General features: G+C 40.7%; 1 protein-coding gene across 2 annotated transcripts; it reads right to left on the minus strand.

Moving 5' to 3' along the window:
- Positions 1 to 6,165: 6,165 nt before the first annotated feature.
- LOC124116488 (asparagine-rich zinc finger protein AZF1-like) lies at positions 6,166 to 20,262 on the minus strand. 2 transcript variants are annotated; one of them, XM_048397532.1, is made up of 6 exons: positions 19,933 to 20,262; positions 17,815 to 17,946; positions 16,264 to 16,338; positions 11,397 to 12,629; positions 10,873 to 10,956; positions 6,166 to 8,246 (listed from the first exon to the last, which is right to left on the minus strand). In XM_048397532.1, exons 1-6 carry the CDS (start codon positions 19,964 to 19,966, stop codon positions 7,870 to 7,872), a joined length of 1,935 nt encoding a protein of 644 aa, XP_048253489.1. In that variant the 5' UTR covers positions 19,967 to 20,262; the 3' UTR covers positions 6,166 to 7,869. The 2 variants fall into 2 exon arrangements, with proteins under 2 accessions (XP_048253489.1, XP_048253490.1); XM_048397533.1 differs by lacking the exon at positions 16,264 to 16,338.
- Between the last annotated feature and the right edge of the window lie 4,536 nt (positions 20,263 to 24,798).

Below are 24,798 nucleotides of genomic sequence, written 5' to 3' on the forward strand. Positions count from 1 at the left end.
CGGGGGAAAATAAATATGCATGTTTTAATCAATTTGCCCAATAAGGCACACTTATGTAGACAATATGTTTTCAGAAAGATGAATGTTTTTAATAAATACTACATGTATTATGTTATTAAGTACTTTTATGCAAATATGTTTGCACAATTAGTGTCTTGCCTACAAATGTCTACAATAATGGGCTGTAGCTGAAGGGCACCAAGAGCAGTAGAAAAACAACAGATGCCTTTCGTATTTCATTTGAACAGTTCCATTAAATCATGTTGATTTGTAAACTTCCTCCCTGAGTGAAAGTTAAATACTGGCCCAGACCAGGGAACATCCTTAATCAACTTTGTCAACCAATTATCTCCCCTACACTGTGATCGTTCCATGTGATGTGTGTACAATGGCAGCCATTCCTGGCTGATGTATAGCGAGATGTGTACTGGTCCATCGACCATTCAAATTCAGTTTTGAGATTTATTTAACCGTACAATATAATTTGAAGCTGATATATAAACATCTGCACTAATTTGCACGATTGAATGATTGTACATGGTGTCCGATGTTGTACTCTCAAACCAGGGGGTTCATCACTTGCCCACTCCATCAGTCCATGGTGAAGAGGTAGGCAGGCCAGAAGCCAGGCAACATGGCTTTATTCCGGAACTTGTCTCAGGAGTTTTTAAATGGTAAACAACTTGGTTTATTAGAATATATAAATATATGAAGACTGCTCCAGTACATAAAAACATAAGAATAGTACAAAACATTATCAGTTTTGTTCTTCGTGTGGGGATATGGGTGACCCAGTCGTCTAAGGCACTGTGATTTGCTGTGCAGAGTTGCATCCCTTGGGCATGCCAGAAACCTATGATTGTGGGTTCGAATCCCGGTTCCCCCGATTATGTTTCTAGGTTTGTCAGCACCATACCTGTGCTCATGGGTTTCACCGAAGTGGTAAATGTCTAAGACCTGCATCACTTCAGGATTTCCTTCCACATTAAGCTGATATGCTGTGATATAACTGGAATACTGTTAAAAGCGGTGTTAAACCCAACTCACTCACTCATTCACTTGTTCTTCGTGTTATGCAAGTACTCAAAACTTTGAATGTGTCAGTTTTGAGGTTTTCGGGAGTATTAAAGTAAGAAAAGTATCTTATAATGACAATATGTGTCAAGTGGCCCATTTTTTATGCCTGTGCTGGGAGCACTGTGTTTTATATCAGCCCTGACCATGGGTATGATCATTATCAGACTCACCTTGAACTTGATGTCTATAAACTTGGACAATGTACTATGAAGAGATTTTAAATAATGCCTTGTTGTGGCTGTGCTGTGTTGATCCCAGCCCTGAACTGGTATACATAATGTGACATGGTATGGTAGCTATGCATAGTGCACTGATAAAATATCTTGGACCAGAACTTGGACATGCACAAGTGATTGGGTTTGGTTGTCATGTGACATCACTTATGAGAACTTTGTCTTAATATAAGAAATATGTAAAATGGAATTTCATCACAAAATATGTAGCGAAGTTTAAACATGAAACTGACAAATTCATCCTTACTCATGTATGTCATTCTTAAAATCAAAAGCTTTTGCCATTGTGTCAGATTATATCATAGTGAAATATGTCAGGCCTTTAACATGTGGCCTTGACAGAATCCGATCTCACAAAACATAACAGGGTCCAGATTCATGCAAGAAAATACTCAATTTGGGAAGGAGCATAAAAGGAATGGAGATTTTCCTATTAATGTCTTTTTTCATGAAAACAAACTACTTATACAATTTAGTGTCACATTTCGAGGAAATTGTTTCTCAGGTCCTGAAAAGAAGGAGAAGCATTGTTGTACACTGTACTGTCTCCAGTATAGACCTGACATGGATGTAGATTACATTCATACAAAGGGAAGCCGAGTCGCCGACTAAAATAGGATGGAACAGAACAGTTCATGTGCATCTGTAAACTTAAGATTAAAATTGCTTGTAAATGATAGATGCAATTCTAGTCAATGCCACATTCAATGACAGGGTTAAAAGCAAGCTAACTTGAGAATCAGATATCTTAGAAAAATTTGAAATGCTTCTCAAGAACCAGAATCTTAAACCTTTTGTGTTTTGATTTCAATTATATATGAACATGTGATGAACTGTTAATTAAAAAGGGGAATATCCATTTTAAATACTGGTAAGTCATATTAAAGCTGCTTTAAGGAAGAAATAGCTGTTTCATTGACAAAAATAGCTCGAGTAATTTAGTATTATATTGATGCTGAACATTACCCTTGGTTTCAACAATGATTTAAATGCTGTGTTTAGGCCATAATGAATTATAAGATTTTCATCCCCACCTAAGAATCACACATCATTTTGTTGAGCCGAAGTATCTACAAAGAAGAAAATTGCTGTGTGTGGCCATCATGATTGACTTTATGGGTGAGTGAAATTTAACACCGGATCGGCATTATTTTAACCTATATAGAGACAAGAAGAAGTTGATATATACTACTCAAAAGAAGTTAAAGAACACCCAATTCTTTCATATTACTATAGTTAATCTCACATGCCAAGACAGATTAACAATTGTAATATGAAAGAATCGGGTGTTCTTTAACTTCTTTTGGGTAGTACATGTATATATATACAAGTGAGTTATGAATACAAAGTAATGTTTTAAAAAAATGACTTAATGGAAGACACAATACACATACTCCAGCTCCCCATCCATTCTTGTTATTCAAAAATATGAAAAATAAAATGCATCCAAACTAAAGTTGAAATAAAATTTAATAATTTATTGTTTCTGATATTTCACCAAGTTGTATCTGCCTCCTTTGGCTACTACTGAGTGTAATGCAGTTTGAGCGGTCTTGTAGAGGCCCCAGCTGTGTGCTGTCATATTGTCCGATCTAGAACATTCCTGGGGATCCAGTCATTGTAGTATGTATGTATGTATGTATGTATGTGTATTCCCTCCCTGTGTGCTAGTCGGTCATGTTGTTTAAACATGTCACGGTTGCCAGGCAACATGTCTACTGTCTGTCCAATCGGTGTCCTTGATTCTGTAACAATACCTCCACTACCTGCCGTGTGTGACATAGTTTTCTTTCTTAGATCTTGTTATATCTGGAAACTTGATAAGAGCTTTAACATTTATAACACTTTGTGTCAAAATGTTCCTCATTCCTGAGTCCTTGACGTCTGTAATATCACATGAATAAATCCTCACCATGATACAAGTATCGCAGTTGTGTTGTTTTTCTACACATGATGGGATAGCACAGTAGATAGTGCCGTGCACATCCCACCCAAGCAGGTTTTGCACCATCTTGGACCGCCTCAATGGTCCAGTAGTAGAGCGTCTACCCGTAGAACGGAAGGTCCCGGGTTTGATCCCCGGCCGCGTCACACCAAAAGACGTTAAAAGATGGTACTTGTTCTTACCCTGCCTGGCGCTCAGCATTAAGGGGCTAAAACAAGGATTGTATGGCTGATGCATGTCATCAATCCCAATTGCGTGGATCGATGCTTATGATATCAATCACTGGATTGTCTGGTCCAGACTCGATTATTTACAGACAGACGTCATATAGCTGGAACAAGCAAACAAAACCTCACCTTGCACCATCTTGAAAAGACCTTGAATTTGGCAGTCTGGCCTTGAAAGGTCCTAAATGTGAATTGGCCTTGTGGAGACTTTGAATTTGGCAACCATGAATAACATGTAGCAATTGTTATATTGGGGATAACACGTTCTTAGGAATGTTCAAATTCTTGTACAGTTTGAGGTTGAGTCCAATCCATTCGTACCCACACAATCTGACTTTGTGTCAGCTATATTACATCAGCTATATTACAACAACCTGTAAATAATCGAGTCTGGACCAGACAAATCCAGTGATTGATATGTAGAGCAAATGTCCACATTGTCCTTAAAGATGACATACATTCAACAAAACCACCCAATCCACTTACTGAGTGAGTGAGTATAGTTGTACGCTGCTTTTAGCAATATTCCAGCAATATCACGGCGGGGGACACCAGAAATGGGCTTCACACACTGTGCCCCTGTCGGGAGTCGAACCCGGGTCTTTGAGGTGACGAGCAAACGCTTTAACCACTAGGCTACCCGACCGCCCCTATCCACTTACTGACCTCTGACAACCAATCAGGACCAATACACTAATCAGGGATCCCAACAGAGTCCAACATAGAGAAGAGGACGTTCAAAGACAAGAGAGGCGATTATGGTTCTTCATATTTTATACATACAAATACACAGTACATGTATATATACATTGTTACAAAGATAAACTCTGCACACTAGGCAAGATTCTCTCAACATCAGAATAATCTGATACAAACTTAAACACCTTTGATACACATTGTCCATAACAGTAATGAATAAATAACATGCTCTTATATCCCTGTCAAATAATTGCTATTTCAATAATATCTGGCACTGTAGAGGTATGTCCTGTAATCGTCACGTGACACTGTGACAGATCCTCCAGAATGTATTCCTGACAACTATTTATAGCAACTTAAACATTCTGTAGTGAGTGAGCATGGTTTTACGCCACTTTTTTCAATAGTCCAGCAATATCATGGTGAGTGACACCAGAGTGAGTGAGTATGGTTTTACGGTACTTTTAGCAATATTCCAGCAATATCATGGCGAGTGACACCAGAGTGAGTGAGGGAGTATGGTTTTACAGTACTTCTGGCAATATCAAGGCAGGGGACACCACAAATGGGCTCCATATAAACAATTTGTAACAGCTGGCACTTGATGTCTGGTTCTATAGCACTTTGGTTTTGGTAGTTTCCATGGTTACCGGTGTCACAGTTCATCTGAGGACAATATTCAAAGAGAGGCTCAGTCCCAGTGAGTGATCATAGCCCTATGGCTGTCTTTAATCTATGTCATAGCATCGACGTTACGTTAGTTTTAGCACCAAGATAATTTTGTGGAAAGGGTCCTGTTCTAGGACATGTGGAACACAAGCCATTTTTGTTACATGATGTGCATGACTGGTCCTAAACATAAAAGTATTTCGTACAAACTTCTTTCTTGTGAGCATGAAACTGAACATGCAAAACTGTAGTCTGATAGCCAAAATAGTGATACTGTATACAGTGCTTTCATCAATAACATGCCACACTGAACACAATGATAAATATGCTCTTATATTAATGTTGAACACATTCTTGACACCTACAATGCGTACATCGACCTTGACCTTGGTTGACTGTCCAAGGTGTAACAAATATAAAGCCTCCAAAAGATACCGATTTTTTTCCTATAATAATCTGACCTTCTGATGAGGGAGTGACCTTGACCTTTGTCATTACGACATGTTGATGGTATGAATCACGGATTGAAAAATGTCACGGAATCAGAAGTGAAATTAAAATAAGTTCACAGGTCTCATATTGCAATCTGTAACGACCTTGACCTCAAACAGAATTTAATGTTGCAAGAATCTTTAACAATGGAGTCCCATCCTGTTGTATAAAAAAAACGGAGGGAAAAAAGTCTATCGTATGTACAGTACTGGCCTTTCCAGATGCTTCTCTCAAAAGCAGAGACCATGACCTTGAATGTCAGGCAAATGTAAGGCAAACACTTCAGATGTTAAATATAAAGGATCAAGTCTATGATATGTAACAAGCATGTGATAGATACAACGTGTGGAGATGTTAGTAGGCATTACATATGTATCAAACAGAACAAGACCTGTTTTACAAGGGAGAACAAAAACAATTTCTTGTCCTGACACCCAGGAATTTGTTTGTTTGTTGTTTAGTGCCGCACTCAGCAATATTCTGGCTATATGAAGGCGTTCTGTAAATAATCAAGTCTGGACCAGACAATCCAATGATTGACATCATGAGCATCGATCCATGCAAGACCTATTTTACCCCGGATCTTCACCATTAGGGGGAACAGATAATTTAAATAGTTCAACCAAACAAATCCCATCCCCATCCCACAGAATATGAATGGTCATCCTCTAATGCGTGTCCAAACTGGAATCGGCACTGTGAACCATTGTATACTACTCAAAAGAAGTTAAGGATCACCTGATTCTTTCATATTACTACAGTTACTACATCATGGCATGCCAGATTAACTGTAGTAATATGAAAGAATCAAGTGGTCCTTAACTTCTTTTGAGTACTATATAACATGCAAGCAGGGTAATACTCTCGCTGAATGTTGGGCAAGCAAGATTCAGTAACTAAGTATAACTATGTAGAGATATGACCATACTAAACGTGGATATATTGCAAATTCAGCTATCGGCAGGTAAGCAAAAATATTCTGCTTGTTGCTAAGATATGGTGAATCTTTTTTTTAAGTATGTTTCTTCTCACCCATGTTAAGAATGAAATTGCACAGTAAATGTTTACACATTACATTTGAACAATTAATCTGTCATACATGCAAATATCATGCAACATGGGAAATAAACTTGTTTAACTGGCTGATCTTGAAACACTCCTGGTTTCATGGATTATTTAGTTCCTTGTTTCAACCTATAAATAAAGTCCTTACCTACATGCTACAGAGAAACAATACAATGGTAACCTATCTAAGTAGGTGAGCTATGTGTTTGTGAGGGAAAATGAGGTGTAATATCGGGTTCAAGGTTAGTGTGTGTCTGTGTGTGTGTGTCTGTGTGTGTGTCTGTGGTGTGTCTGTCCGTCTGTGCGTGTGTCTGTATCCACAAGTCAGGACTAGTGCCAGATTAATAGTGCTAGCCCACTGCGTGACCATACCGCAGCTTCACAGAAACACCCCACTTGGACTTACACTGTGACCGAGTGACTGCAATATTCCAGCTACAGTGACCCTTGTTAGACTAGACATCCATTATTCCAATAATCTTTTTTGGTGTGTATATCATGGAATATGTGTACCCTTTATTCGTTAATTCTGAAACGGGATAATCTGGACTATTTCCCATGAAACGGTACCATTCAGATTAACAAGGTTCACCTATATCCCACAATTGCCTGCAGTACTTGAGTCTCGACAGACAAACCAGTTGATACTCAAAGCAACATTTCACCTTATCGGGGTACGATGACACACGATCACACACCAGCCTGACCTCCAGGTTGCCTTTAACGGCAAGTAATAGAGTGCTTAGTCACACTAGGGTTCAGCACAATGAATCCTTCTTGTCAGTCAGAGATTCTCCAATATCAGGAACCAAATATCAGCATCATCCGTTGTTTACATAATACATAATACGCCTTTCATTTGAACATCATTGTTGTACATGTAAGTCATTTGTGTCATCATTGTGCTTCTCTTTATCACTTGTGTCGTTGTTGTGTTAGGTCACTTGTGTCATTGTTAGGTCACATGTGTTGTTGTGTTAGGTCACTTGTGTCATTGTTAGGTCACTTGTGTCATTGTTGTGTAAGTTCAATAGTGTCATTGTGTTAGGTCAATAGAGTCGTTGTGTAAGGTCACTTGTGTTGTTGTTGTGTTAGGTCACTTGTGTCATTGTTGTGATAGGTCACTTGTGATGTGTCAGGTCACTTGTGTCATTGTTGTGTAATGTCAATAGTTTCGTTGTGTTAGGTTAATAGTGTCATGTTAGGTTACTAATACTGCTGTGTCAGGTCACTTGTGTCATTGTTGTGTTAGGTCACTTGTGTCATTGTTGTGTTATAGTTGTCACTTGTGTCATTGTTGTGTTAGATAACATGTGTCACTTGGAGTAAAATTGTATTATCAGCAGTTTTAGTTGTTCTTTCCTTTGAAAAACACACTGCTGGTGTAAGTCTAGTCCATGGCAAGCCGATCAGTGTATTTTAGACACAATCCACTATGTGTGTGAAGACTAGGTCGAACTGATTATGTCACAGTTGCTTCACTTTGTTCTGGCCGTTCATCTGCATCCCTCTGATTGCCATCAGCATCCTCAACTGTCTGTGTGGAGGTCAATGAACTCGGGAAAGCACTTGTAGATACTGTATTCTGATTGGCTATCTGAACTGGAAGCGGGAGCTGATTTGCATGTCCAGTAAGAGCCTGCAGCATTGGTTCACCGACACCAGGCGTCCTGCGATGCTCCTCTTGATGACTTTGAAGCAGATTTCTCTGTGTAAATTTCTTTCTACAAGCTTGACACTCAAACATTTTACCGCCATGATGTCTCTTGAGGTGAATCTTGAGCGTGCTGTTCTGGGCCGTGGCATACTCGCAGAATGTACACTTGAAGGGCTTCTCACCTGGAGAGGACAAGAGAGTAACTGGGAATATACCTGTTCTAGGAAGTATTTGCGAGGCATTTAGAATTTGGGAGAACATGAATGCATCACACTTTTTCTATGGAAAGCAACTTATTTTATTCTTTGTACAACGTTTCAGAGCGACTTCTTGTTCCTTCATCAGGTGAGTTTTACGCTGCTTTTAGCAATATTCCAGCAATATCACGGCGGGGGACACCAGAAATGGGCTTCACACATTGTACCCATGTCGGGAATCAAATCGGGGCTTGATGAGCGAACACTTTGACCACTAGGCTACCTGACCACCCCTTCATCAGGTGAATGATGAAGGAGACAGAAGTAGCTCTGAATGAATAAAAGAAGTTGCTATCCACAAAGAAAGAGTCATGTATTCATGTTCTAAGAAGGCCTGTTCAAATAAGTATACATTAGTCCTCACATTAGCAGGTGATCAGACGTATTCAGGGATTGATCAGTCACCCAGCTCTCATGTAGCGATTGATTGAAAATGTCCTTAACCGTTAGTGGTTGGTTGGTTGGTTGGTTTGTTGTTTAACGTCGCACTCAGCAATGTTCCAGCTATATGACGGCGGTCTGTAAACAATCGAGTCTGGACCAGACAATCCAGTGATTAATATCATGAGCATCGATCCACGCAATTGGGATCGATGACATGCATCAACCAAGTCAGCGAGCCTGACCACCCAATCCCGTTAGTCGCCTTTTACGACAAGCATAGTCACCTTTTACGGCAAGCATGGGTTGCTGAAGACCTATTCTACCCAGTGAGTAAAATATGATGTAATATTCAATCCATTTACATTATTCAAAAATATATACCAAATTATTACCAGTACATTATGTATCATTTAGAATGATACCAAAGAACTCAATTTTACCCACCTGTTATTTGTTTCCTGATGGGATGTGACTTACCTGCATGTTTTGTTTGTTGTTAAAAGCACCACTCAGCAATATTCCAGCTACATGATCACGGTCTGTAAATCATCGAGTCTGGACCAGACAATCCAGTGATTGATATCATGAGCCACAACCCCTAACACCTTAACCAATTTTCCTTGCTAGACCACCTCATCGAGGTGGCCTCTTACGACCAGCATAGGCTGCTGTGGACCAATTCTGACCAGGAATCTCGAGGTCAGGTGACTTAGTTGTATAGATCCTGTTAAGAACCTGGAGATCACTCACCAATATGGACCTTGAGGTCACTTACATGGATCTTGATACGGATTTTGAGGTCACTCACCTGTATATAGATTCTGATATGGACCTTGAGGTCACACACCTGTATATAGGTTCTGATATGGATCTTGAGGTCACTCACCTGTATATAGATTCTGATATGGATCTTGAGGTCACTCACCTGTATATAGATTCTGATATGGACCTTGAGGTCACTCACCTGTATATAGGTTCTGATATGGATCTTGAGGTTACTCACCTGTATATAGGTTCTGATATGGATCTTGAGGTCACTCACCTGTATATAGGTTCTGATATGGATCTTGAGGTCACTCACCTGTATATAGATTCTGATATGGATCTTGAGGTTACTCACCTGTATATAGATTCTGATATGGACCTTGAGGTCACTCACCTGTATATAGGTTCTGATATGGATCTTGAGGTCACTCACCTGTATATAGGTTCTGATATGGATCTTGAGGTCACTCACCTGTATATAGGTTCTGATATGGATCTTGAGGTCAATCACATGTATGGATCCTGATATGGACCTTGAGGTCAATCACCTGTATGGATCCTGATATGGGCCTTGAGGTCACTCACCTGTATGGATCCTGATATGGACCTTGAGGTCACTCACCTGTGTGGATCCTGATATGGACCTTGAGGTCAATCACCTGTATGGATCCTGATATGGACCTTGAGGTCACTCACCTGTATGGATCCTGATATTGACCTGTAGGTCACTCGCCTGTATTGATCCTGATGTCACTCACCTGTATGGATCCTGATATGGACCTTGAGGTCACTCACCTGTATGGATCCTGATATGGACCTGTAGGTCACGCACCTGTGTGGATCTTGATGTCACTCACCTGTATGGATCCTGATATGGACCTTGAGGTCACTCACCTGTATGGATCCTGATATTGACCTGTAGGTCACTCGCCTGTATTGATCCTGATGTCACTCACCTGTATGGATCCTGATATGGACCTTGAGGTCACTCACCTGTATGGATCCTGATATGGACCTTGAGGTCACTCACCTGTATGGATCCTGATATGGACCTGTAGGTCACGCACCTGTATGGATCTTGATGTCACTCACCTGTATGGATCCTGATATGGACCTTGAGGTCACTCACCTGTATGGATCCTGATATGGACCTTGAGGTCAATCACCTGTATGGATCCTGATATGGACCTTGAAGGTCACTCACCTGTATGGATCCTGATATTGACCTGTAGGTCACTCGCCTGTATTGATCCTGATGTCACTCACCTGTATGGATCCTGATATGGACCTTGAGGTCACTCACCTGTATGGATCCTGATATGGACCTGTAGGTCACGCACATGTATGGATCTTGATGTCACTCACCTGTATGGATCCTGATATGGACCTTGAGGTCACTCACCTGTATGGATCCTAATATGGACCTTGAGATGGCTGCGCTCCACGGTGGAGTAGTCACACTGCTGACACTTGTACGGCTTTACACCTGTCACAGGTACATCACAGGAACATCAGTCAAACACTTCCGTAACAACATATTCAACAGAGGACATAGGGGACTGACTGTTCATGATCATAACCTAAGCACAAGGTATTTCATAAATATAACACATGTACCTGAGAGAAAAGGTATGATCAGAACTACAATTCACATACTGTTCGGAATCTGCTCAAGCAATGTAGGTATACCCATGCATCTAGATGATCTGATCTGAGATGTTTACTCATGTGTGAACAGGCATGTTTGTTCACTCAAGTGTGAACAGATGTGTATGTTAGTTCAAGTGTGAACAGACAAAATTATTTACTCTGGTGTGAACAGACAATTATTTACCCAAGTGTGAACAGAATCATTAACTCATGTGTGAACAAATATGCTTGTTTACTTGCATGAAAAGGCTGGTGTTTTCTCAAGTGTTTACTAACCTGTATGTTTACTCATATGCTTCTTCAAATGAATCCTCTGATTGAAAGCATGCTCACACTGGTCACATTTGAACGGCCGTGATGTCGGGTAGCGCCGTTTCTTGCCGCTACCCTTTTCTGGCGACCCATCATCCTCGTTGTCCATGCCTTCGTCATCCTGCCCGCTGTCAATGTCAATCATCAACCGAGACTCCTCTTCATCTCCAGCAGGTGCCCCCCGGGAACACTCAGCATCTCCAGCATCCCCTGTCTGGAGGCGGAGGATCTGGGTCACGTTGCGGGGCCCCATGACAAAGGGCGCAGTGTTGGAACTAATTGTCATCACTCGCGACGTTCCAACCGAGAACATCGTCTGCTTGGGGAGGCTGTATGTAACCATGGGATTGGTCCTGGTGGGATCGGCTGCTGCTGCTGCAGCTGATCTGATGTTGGGGCTGGAGGATGCATTGTGGGAGTAGGACACTGGGATGGAGAAGGTCATCCCGGGCTGCATGATGATCGGACCTCTGTCGGAGCAAGTATCACGGCTCTCCGAGGAACACTGAGTGGGACCCTCATCGTCATCCTGGGCCCTGCCCTGCCGAACCTCAACGGTCCCCCACGGCTGATCACTGTCAGTCTGCACATCCCCGTTCTCATCTGATGGCTTCCCATTCCCGCTCTCCCGAGGTCGGAAGTCGATATAAATAGCATCTCTGCTCCCATTGTCGTCCCCCTCATCCCCATCATCACCGTTGTCCGACTCATTCTCATCATCACAGTCCTTATCCAGGTCCTCCTGTTCGTCCATCATGTCCTGCCCCTCCATCAGCTCCCTCTCGCCTTCACCACTCATGTGCTCCTCCATGTGCCGCTTCCGCTTCTTCGGGACAACAGCGCTGCAGCATTTTTTCGGCCGCTCATGTGTGCCGGGTATGATGGTCACACAGCATTCCTTGCTGTTACAACAGATGGTGGTGCCCCCTGCTGCCGCCAGCTCTGTACAGTTCCGCGACACGTTTGTCGTCACCCTTCCCGTCCCCTGGTTGATCTCCACCATTGTCGTCTCCTCCTTCATGTTTTCTTTATCTTCATCTTCAGACAGGTCGTCATCATGTCCCGCATCCTTCCCGTCTGTGCCTCGCTTGATGAAGATGTTGAGATTGTGGGAGACCTGCACGTGGTTCAGCAGACCCCAGGCCGTCACGAAGTCCTGGGAGCAGGAGTAGCAGGACAACACAGTTTCGTTTGGACCTGAGTATGAAGATGGCAGTGTTATATGTCAGGTTCATGACACCATAAGGTCACTCTTAATCCAATCTCATTAAAATCAGATCTTAGTTCTTGCTGCCGCTAAACAAAGATCTGAGGACATCCCATTACTGGTCACGTCAGACCGACCTTTCACAAACTCTGACCGACCAATGGAAATAATAACAAGAAATCAACATTAGCCAATCAGAAGGCAGCGTTCTCGTGCTTTACGGCACTAATTTAAAATTGGCGACTACACTTCGAAACATATTTTGACAAATTCTCGCTTAAAAATTTAAAACCTGAACAAAAGAACCTTCTAAGTGGCTAATATATGGTCTAGATTGTAAAGATTCAGTTGTTAAGCCCGTAACTATTGTTCAGAATACCCCGTTTTAACGTTTTTGAGGCCGCATGATTGGAAATCACATTCCGACTTTCACTTTCATGATCTAGCAAGGGACGCTCTAATTGGTCAGATGAAAGGTCGTTCTGACGTGACCCCTAATGGGATGTCCTCAGATCTTTGTTTAGCGGTAGCGAGAACTAAGATCTGATTTTAATGAGGTTGCTCTTAATCAATCCAAAACAAGACGCAACTAACGGGATCAGGTGGCTAGGCTCGCTGACTTGGTTGATGCATATCATCGTATCCCAATTGAGTGGATCGATGCTAATGATCTCAATCACTGGATTGTCTGGTCCAGACTCAATTATTTACAGACCGCCGTCGTATAGATGGAATATCGCCGAGTGCAGTGTTAAACAACAAACCAATAAACAAACAATCCAAAACAAGAAAGACACTATCCAACAATCTTTACTGCAATACTAGTTAAGGGGCTGCCCATCTCATCTTACTGTTACAAAGCCCGATCCCCATTCCACAAGGCGATCTTAGCGCTAAGGCAATCATAGCTTCCAAACTTTACCATAGACTTGTGACAGTCGTAGGGATAAGATCACTTAGTGGAAGGGGTCCTCACAGAAGTTTGCAGCAAAACATTTTCTAATAAATTCATCTTGATACAAATGTCTCAAATTTATCATGTTTATAGGGGTAGACAGCTATTAAACTTAATTAGCAGGTGACAAGAGCTGTAACAATACTCCTTGTCGAGATACTTTACATATCTTTTTGTTTTTGTTTGATTGTTGTTTATGATGGCAGTGTGTAAATAATCAAGTCTGGACCAGACAATCCAGTGATTGACATCATGAGCATCGATCCATGCATATGGGATACGATGACATTCATCAACCAAGTCAGCGAGCCCGACCACTTGATCCCATTAGTCGTCTCTTACAACAAGCATGGGTTGCCGAGTTCCTATTCTAACCTGGATCTTCATGGGTGCTTTACATATCTGGGAAGTAAGGTCATGCTACAATTCAAGGCATGATACATGATAGGAATTATTACATCACCACAGGCAATGAGTAGAAGCCCAACCAAAACATATTTAGTAGATTTGTGCAAACTGATGGCAAAATTACTTGCACATTCCAGCCGAAAATATTTAATAATTAATTTAATACAATTCGTCATGTCATGATGGCAGAGTATCGCATTGCACAGAATGCTGGTGAGAATTGTTACACCTCTGCTGGTGTTGCCTAGATTGTATCGTCTCCACTTTCTAGAGGGCAGGCACTCTGGGCCTAGTTGTTAAAGTCTTCATTTACCCGCTGTGATATTGCTAAAAGCCTCGTAAAACCATACTCACTCACTCATTCTAGAGGTGTGAGGCATTACCGGAATACTACGATTTGAAGTACTAATAAATACAATATGTCTCAAAAATATTATACTGAACCACAAAAGAAATGTCATCCCAAGTAACATTCATGAAAAGTTGTCATTTAAATATCTGGGTAATTTTTGTCAAAGTTTCTAAAATTTAACATTACCTTGTCCGGAAAAATGAAATTTGATGATAAAAAAAAAAAGCAGATGACAATAAAACTGAGGGCCCAAATGCATCATGGCAACGGCCATGGTAACCCGATGCACGTGAGTTCCGTGCAAATTGAAATACACATGCGTTCCCCCATTACTTGCCCCATAAAAATCCACACAGGTCGGATAACATTCATTCGTTATTGAATTGCAACCACATGCCAAGATTGACAAGAAATCAGCGACACCCAGTCCTTGGACGATTGCAAGCTGGACAAACCGCCTGGCAAGTAGCCAATGCATTTCAAGTCCACGTAAGGACCATACACAGGCTCCAGCAACGCTATCAGACCACCAACACTACAGATGACCGACCACGTACTGGAAGACCAAGGGTCACCACCCGACGTCAGGATCGTCAGATTGTGCAACAGCATCTTTAAGATCGTTTTGTTACTGCTGTGGAAACTGCTCGACAGACCATGGGGACACACCAGCAACACAATAGTGCTGACACCGTGCGTCAACAATTGACGAGCAGACACCTCCACTGTCACAGCCCACACCGAGGACCCATTCTGACACCACGTCATCGCCGGGACCATCTTCAGTGGGCAACACAGCACCAGGATTGGTGCCACCAGCTGGGGAGAAGAGTCCTCTTCTCAGACGAGAGCTGTTATTGTATCTCAACAGCAGATGGGAGAGAGAGAGTCTGGCGATGCCGTGGGGAACATTAATTGGATGGCGTCACAGCAGCTCGGTAGATTGATCAAGTTTTGAGACCACACGCCCCACCTCATTTGGCACGTCGCTGCAAGCATGAGTTTCAGCATGATAATGCCTGTGCCCACACTGCGAGAGCAACAAGAGACTTCCTCCAGCAGAATGGCATCAGAACCATGCAGTGGTCTGCCCTCAGTCCTGATTTAAATCCCATTGAGCACCTGTGGCACAAGATTCAAAGACGGCTGAATGATGTCCGACCAAGGCCGACAACTGCAGCTGAACTGCGTCAGGCGTTCCTCAGAATGTGGGCTCAAGTGCCTATAGCCTTCATCAACCGCCTCATCCATTCCATGTATCGACGTTGCACGGCAGTCATCAATGCACATGGCGGACACAAGAGATACTGACTTACGATGCCATGTTCTCAGAGACTAGTGTTATGTCTCACTTTAAGAACATTTGACACTTTAATTTCAACCTTGATGATCAGTTTTTCCAAGTTTCATCCATTTAATATGTCTCAAAGTATGTTTACAGTGTTTGGACAAATAAGGTTTCTCATATATCTATTCATGGTGATGTTTTTTTGCGGTTCAGTATATATATTGCATTTTTCAAAATCATGCATGTTTTCATCTTGTTGGCCAAGTTTTCCTAAGTGACAAGTCGATTAGAAATTATGAAATTCAAAATTTAGTAACTTCATTCCAGTAATTGAAAAAGCGAAACTATTCATGACCAGATTCCTGTACATAATGTGTCTATTGCACATGTGTTGTGATTACAGCAGCATGCAACAGTGAGTGAGTGAGTGAGTGAGTGAGTGAGTGAGTGAGTGAGTGAGTGAGTGAGTGAGTGAGTGAGTGAGTGAGTGAGTGAGTGAGTTTGGTTTTACGCTGCTTTTAGCAATATTCCAGCAATATCATAGACCAACTCCAGACCCACTGGCTGTTAGTGTAGGAGACAAATGTGACAATGAACAGTATTAATTCAAGGTATTGTTACCAATTTGCGTGATCTCCCATGACCCATACTCCCGCTGCTGGTCACATGCGGAGTGGTGGCTGGTGGTTTTAGTACCTGCAGCAGTAAACAGTAGTTAGCGGTCAGGGAGGAATCAATGTTAGCGATAGATTTCAATGGTCAGCAGTAAACAGTGGTTAGCGGTCAGGGAGGAATCAATGTTAGCGATAGATTTCAATGGTCAGCAGTAAACAGTGGTTAGCAGTCAGGGAGGAATCAATGTTAGCGATAGATTTCAAAGGCAGCAGATCAGAAGACATCCAGTGTCTTACCAACTGTATTAGCATGATTAGTAGTGGACATATTCAAAAGGCATCCAGTATGTTTAGGACAGTAGAACATGGAGATAATGAACACGGGTAGAGCGAACGAACGGATACAATGAACTGTTACAAAATTCCTGATTTATCTCCTATATATTATCATATAGAATTTACGTACATAACGAACTCTTTACAGCGAACTAACATATATAGCGAACTGATATCTGATCCCCAACAAGCACAAATACCACTAATTAGAGACGTGTATGGCGAACTGAGAAATCTCACTCAGTGTCAAGTGTCACTGACAATTGGCTTATATACAATCAGAAGCGAATCAATACAATCACAGCGAAACCACAGACTCCACATTTCCCAATATGTAAATCGCAAAATGCTAAATACATATTTGATAAACAATATTCTAAAAATGTTCAGAATTTAATATGATTAAATGAATGTTATGAAATGTTATTATTTGAATGCTATGAAGTGATGACTGCAAATACAAGTAAATGCTGTAATTAGGTGTATTGTGTTTAATTTTATCCAAGATGGCGGACGTTTCCGAGCGGTAAGGTATATAACGAACAACGTTCATAACAAACTGATTTCTCCAGTCCCTTGTAGTTTGTTATATCCGTGCTCTACTGTTACCGAATTGGTAGTGGACATGTTCAGCAGGGGTTCAGTATTGTGAGTGGGCAGTAAGCATGGTCAGTAGGCAGTAAGCATGGTCAGTAGGCAGCCACTACGGCCAGATGGCATCAAGCATGGTCACAATGGTTCAACAGTGACAAAGGGAATATCCTTTAACCATGCAGAAAGCAATATTCCTGCCATAACAAGTCAGCTTACAGGACTGACCAGGCAAATCTTTGTTGTAGGTTATTTAACTAAGCAATATTCCATCTATATGACGGCAGTCTGTAAATAATCAGCTGGACCAGACAATCCAGTAATTGACATCATGAGCATAGCTCCACGCAATTGGGATACGATGACATGCATCAACCAGGTCAGCGAGCAGCTCATGTCTGCAGACCAGGAAATCAGTGACTGCAGACATGAGCAGGATCCATGGGGCTGGGACATGCAAGCAAGCCAAAGAGTTGAACCACTAGATGGATCTTAGTTGCCTCCAACCTTAGTTGCCTTATGATGCCTATGCCAACCCAGGCAACAGGAGTCATTGTTAGTGGGTAGCCAGCAGCCAGCAAATAGTATTAGTCAAACTTGTCACCCGAAACATATGAAAGTGTATCTTTACCTTGAGGTTGTGTTTCCTTGAGAGGACCAGAGTCAAGGCAGTCCAGTCGCTTGTGTTGTATGAAGTTTGTAATGTTGTGGAGGGGATATTTCTTGCCACATCTCCCACAGGTCAGGATGTCCACCAGGTTCTCTGTCAGCAACACGGCAATTAACTTTCACAATCTCTCTAGTACTGGTAGCAGTTTAGTCTGCATATGTTCACCTCATAACTATAGCTAGTCTTCTATCTGTGGTAGACTGTCTTATTAGAGTCAGAAACTAATAATACCATTGTCCATATTGTCCAGCGTTGGTTGGTTGGTTTGTTGTTCAACATCGCACTCAGCAATATTCCAGCTATATGACGGCAGTCTGTAAATAATCGAGTCTGGACCAGACAATCCAGTGATTAATATCATGAGCATCGATCCACGCATTTGGGATGGATGACATGTATCAACCAAGTCAGCAAGCCTGAACACCCGATCCCGTTAGTCGCCTTTTACGACAAGCATAGTCGTCTTTTATGGCAAGTATGGGTTGCTGAAGACCTATTATACCCCGGAATCTTCACAGGTCTATTGTCCAAGGAGTTACCTAGGACGTTCAACCAACTGTCCATCATGGTCAATGGCAGGCACATTGGGGAACTGTGTTATTTTGTACTAACCTCAGGTACATTTTGTAACATAGCATTTAATTATCCTTATTTACATCAGTGGTAATTTAACTGAAAATAATGTTGAACAATTAACATATTATAGAGTTTTTGTTGTAACTGGCCCTTCTCCAAACTGTCTGTCCCAAAACAAAATGTTGGAGGCCACGGCAACATTTTTAGAACGCCTCACCCCTAAAACTTCATTTCCTGCAGTTTGTGTTCCATTTGCCTCATTTCGTTGCAATTTTATGAGCAAATAAAGATGTTGTTGTACAGAATATTACAAAATGGCCACTAGTTGTGTCATTCTACCGAGATGATCTTTTAGTTAACCATTCACATGACCTCATCCTCACTAAATATTTTCTCATCGAAATTACATGATTTACGAGCAGTGTCTAATTGAAAAACTTAATTATACACAGAGAAGGGGTGAAATTTCGACTAACAAGACAGGCTATCTACTTTCTGTTCAGCAAGCCTTTCATAATTTTAAGTGGCCAGCAGTAAAATCAACCCGTCACTGACATGATTGAAGAGATGATAACTAAACATCATCATCATAACATACGTCCACACTGCAAAACAATGGAAAGTACACTAAGCATCTCTACATGCTATCCACAACAAATAATATTTGCATAGACATTGCATAATTTACCTTAGAAAAAGCTTCCACTCTAACCAAGCAAAGTAACAGCTTCAATGTCAATGAACTTCTGTATTTCTAAAGTATTCTTAATTAAACATGTAACAAATGTTATATTTGGGATAACACTTTCTAAGTAAAGTACAGATTCTCATACTTTTTTGGGTTGGAATTTAAACTCACACTGCCAGAGTGAGGCACTTAATTGCCAGCACACAATGCCAGCGATCTTACCCATGGAGCCGTGCCATTTATCATGTTGTATTTGGACAAAGGCTTATAATGCTTGCAGATAAGCAATGTTTTAGTAATAATAGATAAATTTGAGTTACATATCTATACACCTCTCCTATCTTTCCATTCACTAACCATTGTTAACATCAGTGATACTAAAGCTGTACCACAATAAGTAGAATCTAGTCATGCTGATTACAGAGAGAGTGACATCAGTGAAGTGTGTGTTTCACATGTCAGATACCCTACTAATATTGAACTCAATCCCAGACTTTTCATTTACTCATTTGACCAAAAACTACCATGGGGTAGACAGGTCTATATAAAGTTCTAAAAAGTTTTAAACACATTTAATACTGAAATATAAATAACATTCGCTGTATGACAGGCACATTGACACTCTTACTAACGCTATGTGTACTACTGAAGGTCATTCGGCGGCTGTAAGTAAGGCCAGTGTAGACAACACAATCGGTGTCATTTTCACATTTTCACATTACGTGATAAACCTCAATCACAATCAACAGTGATTATGGATAACGTCATTCCTAAACACCTTTTACACAATATGCGTCTCAGTATCATTTTCTTACCGCCAGTCATGCTGTTTCCTTCTTGGGGTAACATGTCGTGTGAACACCCAAATCCACGAACACTTCGTTCATGAAGACAGTTGACGTGTGATCGTGTGTAAGGAACTGGGAAACGTCTTTTTCACACTGCCCGAAACTTGAACATTGGGGAGGTGTGCAAAATACCATGTCATGCTTTACGGGGTTTGTAATTACCTTTTTTCATTGACAAAACTCACACTGATAGTTACTTAAAGACATTGTGTGAAAAGGGGAGCAGGGTTTGATATATCACGAGTCATGGTAATGTTTAATGTCAGAAATGGGAATCAAGAATTCCCGTACCGGAAGTAGTGATTATTCGGTTAAAATCCGGAAAATACTTCAAATTACAGAATCGTTAGGACTAATACCTAATGACTGAAAATCCAAGGGATTTTCAAAGATATTAGTTTTAAAATTTAAAAAGATTATATATCGGTCATACTGGTCAATCGTAGGTGTGTATGTCGTGAGTTGGATTCATTTAAATGCCTTACTGTTTCACGTATTTATTTACTTCCGGTGAATGTAACAAAAACACATTCCGGAACCTGACATACGGAATAAGAAAAAGTGTCTCACGTCATCCATTGCCTGTTTCCTTAACTCAACCCTTTTCCAACCAAATATTTGTAACTATTGTGCTGTTCTCGATGCATGCTGGCTATGAAAGGTTAATATGATTGTATGAAAGACCATAAAGATATCTGAAAATATATAATGTTTTGTTTATCATCCTTGAAAGGGAAACTCAAAATATACAAAAATCCGTAGTCCTGTGAATTTATATCAGGCAAATTTGCTAACTTGGCATCATTTCAACTGTTGTAATAAGTATATTAGTGTCAAATCATCAGCAAGAGGCATCATGCAAAAAAATTAACATTAGCAAAAGAGAAAAGGTATAATATGATTAAATATTGCGGAATCACAGAAACGGGGTTAGAGGAAAATATAGACAGGTGCCATCTTTATGGACTGAAAGAATTTCCACCTCTGGTTAAATATAAACATTATGATGGTCATGTACTATTTGGTCTAATGTCCTCTAGTTCCAAGAAGGGACTGCGGCAATCTCATTAAAATCAGATCTTAGTTCTCGCTATCGCTTTGTTTAGCGGCAGCCAGACTTAGATCTGATTTTAATGAGATTGGGACTGTGGGGAAGCCTAGTGGTTAAAGCGTTCACTCGGTTCGATTCCCCATGGGTACAATATGTGAAGCCAATTTCGGTGTTCCTCGCCGTGATATTGCAGAAAGATTGCTAAAAACGTCGCAAAACAATACGCACTCGCTCACTCATATCTCGACGGTGTGGGTGTGTCATCACTCACTCACTCACTCACTCACTCACTCACTCACTCATATCTCGACGTTGTGGGTGTGTCATCAACAACTGGTTGTAGATACATTTGGCTGTGATAAAGCAGTATTATTTCAGACTGTAGCGGAACTCACTCACCCTTGGCTATTGACACGATAACGCAGTGGATTTAAAAACAAAGTTTGGATATCAAATAAACGTATATCCTACAGTCAAAATGATGCGATATTTTTGTAACGAATTATTTCCATTTATAACATTTGCTTGTTATTTAACGCCGCAATATTCCAGCGGTGGCCTGTCAATAATCGTGTCTGGACCAGACAATCCAGTGAATGACGTCATGAGCATCGATCCACACAATTGGGATATTCAGCGTCTGACCATCCATCCCATGAGTCTTACGGCAAGCATGGGTTCCTGAAGATCAGTTCTAACCCGGATCTTCACGGGTCCATTTATAACTATCTTTTAGTGAATTGCTATCATTTAGTATGTGTTTATATAATGTTTTAGTTTTCCCGTAAAAATAATTGCCCAAATCGTCATCAATGTCACAATTACAGTGAAAATCGGGGACCTACAGTTCCAGATTTACTATATATAATACAGTTTCGGAGCCCCTTGATGCTTCATGTTTTAATCGCAGGTGGAAATATTCTAAAATATAAGTTTCGCAGGTCAGCTAGGACCATGTCTTTTGTTCGGGTTCAGGGGTTGACAATTTCCTTTGGAGGTCAGACGTTTTTTTTAATTCATTATATAATTCGGGCAAGTACTAAATAATGGACCCGTGAAGATCCGGGTTGGAATAGGTCTTCAGCAACCCATGCTTGCCGCCAAAGGCGACTATGCTTGTCGTAAGAGGCGACTAACGGGATCAAGTGGTCGCTAAACTTTGTTGATGCATGTCACCGTATCCCAATTGCGTGGATCGGTGGTCATGATATCAATCACTGGATTTTCTGGTCCAGACTCGATTATTTACAGACCGCCGTCATATAGCTTGAATATTGCTGAGTGCGGCGTTACACAACAAACAAACAAACTAAATAAAGCCTTGTGTGTGCTCAGAAGTATTGGTGACCCACCGTTATAAAATGTTAGGCATCATATTTGACTATCGTGAATCGCGAGGTCTTTCGGTGATTTTACGGGCGGTTTGAGTGGTTTATGCAATTTTGAAGGCTGACATCGAGCGCCACGCAATAACGGATGACCTAAACCAAACTAAATACGCCATTCCCTTAATGCACAAGACACCAGTCATATAATAACTATCTTTTAGAAGTTTACTGTTAAAAAGGCAGTTGGGTGACGCGAAAATAGCATGACGCTACAAGATTTGTTTTATGAAGCAGCGCTTGGAATGAACATTCGATGTCTACAATTCAATATACCTTCTTCTCTCATCGTCAGAAAGAAGGGCGGGGTATGTGTTTCCGATGTACATGTAATATTTCATCTTTCCGTTTCACCAAGTAGCTTATGGTTCGATATTTTAACAGATTACACCAAAATAGTTCTTATTATTCAAGTTTTCTAGTTTGCATTCAGTTTTAACGGTGTTATGAAATAAACCTTTCGTATATCCTTCGTAATCTTTGAATGTAGATTCAATTAGTAACGTCATGTGTCAATCACTGCTTCTGTTTTGCATGCACTCAATCACATGTGCATCCCGTACTTGTTTATTGTGCACAAAACTGCAGACATTGTGTTCAATATGAGTGTAAGAGGAAGGGCCAGTAAGTCTTTGGGACTTGTACCCATTCCGAATATACCCTTGAATAAAACCTGTTTCATTTCCTGCAGGAGACGCACAACCTGTAACATGAACGATACTGGGGACAATTTCACAAGCATCTGCGCATGTGCTTATATCTACATGCACATTTTTCGAACCTGTTTTTAACCTTTAACCTAAAAATCCCAATATGAACAATTTAGAAATGCGCATAAACATATAATAACTGTATTGTTACCGTATATCTCAATACGGGTAAATATTTTCAAAGTTTTTACATTTTTTTAACATCCTTAAAGAGGCTGTAAATAGTGTTGATATCGCATAGAAGACATAAAGGACGAGTGGGGGTTGTTTCGCGTGCAATAAAACACTTCAGGGAGAATAAACCATGAGGGGCGCACACATGAAAACATTTCATTAAGTTTATTAATAACAATATGTCCCGTAATACCACTTCTTATAGGTCTTCAGCAACCCATGCTTGCCGTAAAAGTTGACTATGCTTGTCGTAAAAGGCGACTAACGGGATCGGGTGGTCAGGCTCGCTGACTTGGTTGATGCATGTCATCGATCCCAATTGCGTGGATCGATGCTCATGACATTAATCACTGGATTGTCTGTTCCATACTCGATTATTTACAGACCGCCGTCATATAGCTGGAATATTGCTGAGTGCGGCGTTAAACAACAAACCAAACCAACCCACTTCTTAGGACAAAAAGGACAACCATCCTAACGGCTACGTATTTTGTTTACTTAATGACAAGTGGGATACAAAGTAGACACAAAGTAGACACAAAGTAGACACAATTTATGGATAACAACTTCTATTACGTAGTATTATAGCGACGTTTCCGTATAGTGCACGCTGACCCATTAACAAGTAGGTACTTTAATTGTATGAACGGTATTAGACGTAATAAGCGCTCAGCGCGCTCTCAAAATTAGAAATAGGGGGTTCTTATTAGAATATTATTTTGGTGAAAAAACAACACACGAGTGCGTATTATACGCGAATAAATGTCCTGTGTACATTGATCAATCGGTAGGGGTGCTTATTGGGATTGTTCACTGGCCAATATCTCAGAAAATGTCGCCGTGGGTGCTTATTACGTCGAATACGGTAGTTTGTTTTTGGTAACGAACAGAAGTCCGGCCGACTAACGATGCTGCTTCAAATGCAATAGTGCTTCTGACATGATGTGTAAGTGATACGTGCAACCTATATCCCCACAGTCCAAGCTAGCCGTTATGAATTCCTATCTGGACATTCAGAAGGCTATTCACATTAGCCCATGATTACGAGTTCTTGTGTACGTTAATCAAATATAACTGAATGAATGAATTAATGAAATGAGGAAGAAAAAAACCGTTAATAAATAATGTTGAATGATAGATAGATATTTGAATGTTTATATGTATTGTGTGTTTAGTGTGTTTAAACGTGGAAAAATTATGAAATAAGTGTTTACGCGGATAACAATTAGGAATAGTGTCTATTTATGTGGTATACATCCATGGAGTTATTTGTATTCCTTTTTTCTGATTGCATGTATATAAAAATATGTACATATGATGCCGTTTTTGTCAATTTGACCTGATTACTTCATTTCCGATTCCATTAAATGTTGATTAAAAATGACTCCAGTACAAAACTGACAAAGCCTATCAATAACAAATGAGATAAAACGGGCCATAAGATGAATAGCAATAGTTGTCATTTTAACAGCTCGTTTTTCGTTTTAAGCTCGTAGGCTTTTTATGACAAACT

This window comes from Haliotis rufescens, unplaced genomic scaffold, assembly GCF_023055435.1.
Source record: "Haliotis rufescens isolate VD_foot unplaced genomic scaffold, xgHalRufe1.0.p SCAF_17, whole genome shotgun sequence".
Classification (NCBI taxonomy): Eukaryota; Metazoa; Mollusca; class Gastropoda; order Lepetellida; family Haliotidae; genus Haliotis; species Haliotis rufescens.

Coding starts and splice junctions, on each gene's coding strand:
- LOC124116488 (XM_048397532.1), bottom strand. CDS start 19,966: ATGTTACCCCAAGAAGGAAACAGCATGACTGGCG. Junction 16,339..17,814: donor CAAGGAAACACAACCTCAAG/GTAAAGATACAC, acceptor TTACTGCTGCAG/GTACTAAAACCACCAGCCAC. Junction 10,957..11,396: donor GCATATGAGTAAACATACAG/GTTAGTAAACAC, acceptor TACCTGTGACAG/GTGTAAAGCCGTACAAGTGT.